This window comes from Sinocyclocheilus rhinocerous, unplaced genomic scaffold, assembly GCF_001515625.1.
Source record: "Sinocyclocheilus rhinocerous isolate Xijiao unplaced genomic scaffold, SAMN03320098_v1.1 scaffold574, whole genome shotgun sequence".
NCBI classification, from domain to species: Eukaryota; Metazoa; Chordata; class Actinopteri; order Cypriniformes; family Cyprinidae; genus Sinocyclocheilus; species Sinocyclocheilus rhinocerous.
This window is the reverse complement of record NW_015659919.1, coordinates 303,828-310,297: the sequence shown is the minus strand read 5'-3', so window position 1 is coordinate 310,297 and position 6,470 is coordinate 303,828. Positions and strand designations below refer to the sequence as shown.

General features: G+C 35.5%; 1 protein-coding gene across 2 annotated transcripts; it reads right to left on the bottom strand.

The window, feature by feature from the left end:
- Positions 1 to 555: 555 nt before the first annotated feature.
- On the bottom strand, positions 556 to 5,493 carry LOC107724312 (adenylate kinase 2, mitochondrial). Of its 2 annotated transcripts, XM_016533182.1 has the most exons (7): positions 5,309 to 5,493; positions 3,824 to 3,949; positions 3,598 to 3,708; positions 3,376 to 3,470; positions 1,597 to 1,669; positions 1,327 to 1,522; positions 556 to 750 (listed from the first exon to the last, which is right to left on the bottom strand). In XM_016533182.1, exons 1-7 carry the CDS (start codon positions 5,405 to 5,407, stop codon positions 743 to 745), a joined length of 708 nt encoding a protein of 235 aa, XP_016388668.1. In that variant the 5' UTR covers positions 5,408 to 5,493; the 3' UTR covers positions 556 to 742. The 2 variants fall into 2 exon arrangements, with proteins under 2 accessions (XP_016388668.1, XP_016388667.1); XM_016533181.1 differs by having other exon boundaries at positions 556 to 1,522.
- Positions 5,494 to 6,470: the final 977 nt, after the last annotated feature.

Below are 6,470 nucleotides of genomic sequence, written 5' to 3'. Positions count from 1 at the left end.
TATAAAAATGTATATTCTTGAAATAGTTTTAATTCTAGTGTTCCCACACTTTAGACCAAAAGATTTTCTGACATTTTCTATTACCAGTTGTCTGTGATTATATTCTAAACACTTTTAAAACGTTTATGGTTTTTGATTGAGAACTTTTCAATTAAAATTATTCAAATGAACAATTCTCTCTCACACACACACACAAACTGCTTAAAAGCACTATCTAGCAATATTGATTAAACATTTTTAAATCAGAGCTGAACTAGAAAACAAATGTTTATCGGAATTTCCTTGACTTTTCTAGATTTGGAAAAAAACAATTTCAAAATTCCCTGACGTGTCTAGGTTGTCTATGACCAGGGGAACCCTGTAATGCACGTCATACACTGGTCGGCTGATGAAATAAGTCGCTGCTTCCCTTTCCCCCCCCAATTTTCATTGTACTTCTGTGTCACAAACTTGTGAAAGTGTCTTCAAAGTAACACCAAACTGAGAAGTGGATGTAAAATCTGGGCACTGGGACAGTAATACAGAAACACAAAGAATCAACCTCTTCATGTAAGGTAGTAGAAAATAGTCTCCATGTTTATTGGAGGTAATCAACTGGGTTTCAGTTAAATCTGTGTTCATTACAAAACACATTCACTACATGGAATGATCAAAATAAACATCTGAGTCACTTCCAGCTCCCCCCTTTCCCCCCATCCATTGTTTTCACATCTGGATCAACCTGGATGGGAGAAACTGGATTTCATACAGCTGCAGAAAAAAAGAAAAGAAAAAAAAAAGTCCACAAGTAAATTAATGACTCAACTCAGAACATGAATTAATAAATATTAGCTAATAAAGCAATTAATAAAGTAGCTTCTTCCATTCAGCAATTAAACCAAGCATTCACATGACCTCTACTGGATATCATGCATTACTACAAGATCTACCAGATCGTCTTAAGAATGATCACATTTCACGGTGTAAATAGTGCAAATGACAAAACCATACCTTTTTACAGGTGTCCGGTTAGAGTTAAAAAAACATGCTTTCATTATATTGATGTTTATAACCAAATCAGTTGGTAATTAAAACTTGTATATGATCTTAATAAGACATTACAATTAGCTTGGGTTCTACATTCAGCGTTTAATATTTCATAGGCTTTTTTGTCAAAAGAGCTCCGTTACCCATTGTACAATAGGCAGCAGATGAATCAAAACCATGTCTAAAGACAAACTCACAAAGACAAGTACAAAACATAAAAGGAATCAAATAGAGTTTATAATGCATAGAAGGAAAGAGTGGACGTAGAGATGACTCAGACAAAATAAACAAGATCTTTACAGGTAGCAGCAGAGAAGGCAGCAAGGATGGAGGCAAAGACGAGGTCAGGGGACTGAGAAGCATCAACAGCAGTGTGGAGGCCGCGGACACTGTAGTACTGCACTAGAGGGGCCGTCTGCTTGTGATAGGACTCTAGTCGGGAGCACAGGGTGGTCTCGTTGTCATCACTACGGCGAATAAGAGGCTCCCCGGTCACCTGTGGACATATGGATCAGACCAAACCTCTATAGCTGTCCTGTTAATTAGAATAAGACAGTTTTTGTTTCTCACATCATCCTTCATTGGCTCTTTGGGAGGGTTGAACTCTTCATGGTAAGACCGGCCGCTGGGCTGATGAATGAGTCTGAGGAATGAAATGGACTATGTTCAGTGGTGGAAAGTTACTGTACTTGAGTCCATTTTTCAAGCATCTGTGCTTTATCGGAGTATTTTTATTGTGATAAATTTTTACTTTACTACATTTCAAAGTATAAAATCATACTTTTTACTCCACTACATTTCAACTAACTATCACGAACTGAAGAAAATGCTACCCGCTCTGAGAGGCAATAGTGATGTCGGATTTGTGAATGAGCTAATTCTTTCCTGTTGAATTGGTTCACTGATCCGAATGCAGCTGTTCTCGAATCAACAACACTGATTCAATAATCCGGTCAAAATGAGTCAAGAACCGGGAGCTTAAATGTGTGCTCAACTGATGACTTAAAGTGTGAGTTTTTAGTATCGATTAGCCTATTGAAAATTAAACTCCTACTGCCATCACAAGAGTTTGTTATTTGGAAACTAATATGGCAAGTTGTTTAAGCTTATTAAAATGCTTGAATGTGGACATATCAGCATTTCTGTGTCACCGTCTGTACAGGATAGGCTTTTTAAGGCAAAATAATGCTAATAACACCCATGCATCCTCCCCCTGCTGTAGTAGTTTCAAATGGTATGAAACGTTCCTCTTAAAATGTGAACCCTCTTAAAATGTGAACATCTTCTTCCCCCATGGGATGTCTGAACATTGCATTTTCCTACGATTTATTAAGTTTCATATTTCCACATTTTTAAAATATTATATGGTGTCCTTTTACATGTTTGCATACTTGAATTCTCATTATCTTAAATGGATATTTTAGTATATTCAAATGTAATGCTTTTATACAGTATAATATGTTTTGGTAAGAAAAAAACGTTTGCTTATTTGCAGATAAATAAATATTAAATGTCTGCACAAATCTTTATTATTATTATTATTATTATAAATCTGTCTAGTACAGGCTAGAATAAATAAACATGGTTCACAAAAAAAAATCATCAAGAAGTTTCATATTTCCACATTTTTAAAATATTATATGGTGTCCTTTTACATGTTTGCATACTTGAATTCTCATTATCTTAAATGGATATTTTAGTATATTCAAATGTAATGCTTTTATACAGTATAATATGTTTTGGTAAGAAAAAAACGTTTGCTTATTTGCAGATAAATAAATATTAAATGTCTGCACAAATCTTTATTATTATTATTATAAATCTGTCTAGTACAGGCTACAATAAATAAACATGGTTCACAAAAAAAAATCATCAAGTAATTTTGTACTTTTACTCAAGTAAAACTGAAAATGAGGACAAATTCTTCTATAGAAGTAATATATTATTAGGGTGTCTATAGTTTTACTCAAGTAATTGATTTATGTATCAATTACTTGTGTATCAAGTATTTGTCCATTACTGATTTTTACATTTAAACAAGAGTCATTTTCATGCTTTACAATTCTTACTAAATGGAGGAAGTAAGGAGGTACACTTCCTTTTAAAAATACAATCCAAACCACAAAAGGAAAATGTTCCTGCCAGCTCCTCCATTAAAGACAACAGAAAGAAAAGTGTTTGACAACTATTATGTCCTACCTAGAAAACATGTCTTCTCTTGTTCCTGAAATGAGTGACATCTTTTCAGTACATTCCGCATTCATTCAATTAAACCGAGCAATTAGAACACATTAGAGGTGGTGGGCTACAATACTAAGCTCCAAATTACAGGACCCTCCATCTTCATACCTCCCACAGATTCTGCGCACTAGCAGAGAGTCATCAACTGAGAATTCAACCACAGAGTCCAGTTTCTCACTACGCTTCTCCAAGAGGCCATCCAGCTAGAAATAAGAAAGAGAGGCACAGGTTGACTGATGCATTCTTGGGCTCCCATTTTAAATTCAGTACTTCAGAGAGTTCTGCGCCTACTTATAATGTCAGTTGTTTACAGATTGAAAAGGTCCTCACCATTTCTGCCTGCTTGACAGTGCGGGGGAAACCGTCCAGCAGGAATCCATTCTTGCATGCAGGCGTGCCCAGGTTGTTGTCTATGAGCTCCACCACCATCTCATCACTCACCTTAAGGAAAGATGACAAAACAAAGACTCAGGATTTTATCCCTCCAACTGAAAATGCACATTGGAGAGGAACACATTTTAAAATATATAAAAAGTAGAACATCTATTAATTCTACCAGTTTGCCGGCATCCATGGTTTCCTTAAGCCGCTGACCGAGCTCTGAGCCAGATGCCACCATGGCCCTCAGCATGTCCCCAGTAGCTAAATGACACACACAGTACTTCTCTGCAAGCTTGGGTGCCTGTGGAGGCCGAAATGAAACATTTATGGAATTAACTCAGAAACAATCAAAAATAATTATCAGATACATTACATAAAATAACATTTAGAATATAAGGAAAGCCAAACACTTGTTCATCTAACAACATTTCATGGGAACAAATAATCCATAATCTTAATATTTATAGGTAACATTTGTCTTGAAATAAATAATTGAATAAAAAAACAACAACCATTAAATTGAGATCTGTAATATTTTTTTAAATAAAAAATTAATAGCTTTTTCAGCAAGTATGCAATAACATTGATCAAATGTGGCAGGAAAGACTGTTAAACTGATACAAAAAGGTCTATTAAAAAAAAAAAGCACTGCATTTCTATTCATAAAATAATTTTGAAAAAAAAAAAACATCACATTAACCACATTAAAATAATAGAGCTGTTTTCAACATTGATAATAATAAGAAATGTTTCTTGAGCAGCAAATCAGCAGATTAGAATGATTTCTGAAGGATCGTGTGACACTGAAGACTGGAGTAATGATGCTGAAAATTCAGCTTTTCCATCAAAGGAATAAATTACATTTTCAAATATATTAAAATAGAAAATGGTTCTTCAGAATTGTAATAATATTTCAAAATAGTACTTTATTTACTGTATTTTTGATACAGTATACTGTATCCTAGTGTCTTTATGAACAAAACCATAAAACTCAATCACTATTCTGTCGTAACCACATTCATAAGCCAAGTTTGAACTGTTTTACTGACATTCAAAATGTGCAGCAAACATTGCTTAATATCAGCAAGCAGTATTGCTGATATGCCTGTTCTTCATGGTCTGTTGAGTTACACTATCACCCAACAGGACAGCAAGGTCTACAATTTTCCCAGTGGTCACCAATTCACGCGTGTTAACCGTCATGTTAATCAGCTCAAATGATCTGAGTGACATGGATATTAAATAATAATTCCACAATTGCACTGAATGAATAATCTGATCAGAAAGCATCATCTGATAATGCCCAGGGCAACAGGACACAGGTGTTAAAGAGACAATTACACTCACAGTTTAAATAGTAGGCCTATAACGTTTGGTTTAGTACAGTTAAATGAAGTCAAACACAAAACGTATATTATGACGTCATCTGAAACGTAATGAAAGTGAATGGTGACCGAGGCTGTCATTTAACATTTATCATTCCAGCATATTGTTTACATCATTTCACAGAAAAAAATTAATCCATATAGGTCTGTAATACCATGAGGCTAGGTTGTTGTTTTTGGGTGAACTATCCCTTTCCAACACAGTACTCTCAATCCCGCTACTGTTGGACAGTTTAATCAGAATGAGCCACGCGGCCCTTCGCATGAGCTCTCACCTGCGTCCCCTTCCCCGCACCGGGCGGGCCGAGCAGAATGGCTCGAATACCTTTCCTTACACCGGAGACTGTATCATCCGCTTGCGTGCTGGGGGCCATGGTTACAAGTTGTGAACGAACTGGACACTTCTCTCCACAACACACTTTGCGTCCGCAAACTCGCTCGGAAAGGAAGTAGTAACGCCTCCGTTTGCTGAGTATGGACGCAAAGCCCCGCCTTCTAGCACAAAGTCATTCATCTGATTGGCCAATGGCACGCCATTTATCCACAGCGCGAGCTCATTGGATAAAATCGAACGCCTCAGTATCGTCTAATATCCGGAATTTGGCCTGAAGTGACACATCGCACATCAAGGAGATGTGAAAGTTTAGATAAGGAAAAATAAGATATCCATGCGTATCTGAAATGACATATTAATATTCACAACAGACTGTACAAAGGTTGTTATTCCGCTTTTGTAATTACGACTTTATATTAAGCACAGACCATAATTTAAAAGCACCGTAGTGGTCACCCTAAAATGAACTTAACGAACTTTTCTTTTAACAGACGGTCGTTCAGTTGTATTTATGTACTTTTCTTCAAATAGTTTAATAGTATTATTCATTTACAATTTTGGATCATTTTATAATTTATTTTATAATTGGTATCTTGCTTTTGTCATTTCTTTTTATAATTCTCTTTAGCTTTATCTAGACCAAGACTAGACTAATGCAGGGCAAGACCAAGACATCACTTCTCAAATTCATCCACATTTACTGCCTGATAAATGTGTTATATTTAATAAATACAATTACAATAATAGGACCGATCAAATGAAATCATGAAGAACAAAATTCATCTTTGCACTGCAGAGGCGGCACATAAGTTGCATCTGAACTGGTACAATTACAACTGCATAAATATTTTTGAGATTTGTCTTAAAATAAAAGTTTTACATAAATATTTGATGGCTGCCAGTAGGCTAGGTGATTAATCACATAATGAGTGAGTCAGATTCATTTATTCAACCGATTCATTCAAAACAGACGATTCATTCTGTAATGAAACCGCGATCTGAAACGCACAGCAGGTCTGCCATGGATTTGTTTAGAACTACTTTCGTAGACGAAATACAAAAACCAGAGTTTAAAAATTATCCTAAAATTTAATTAACGTTAC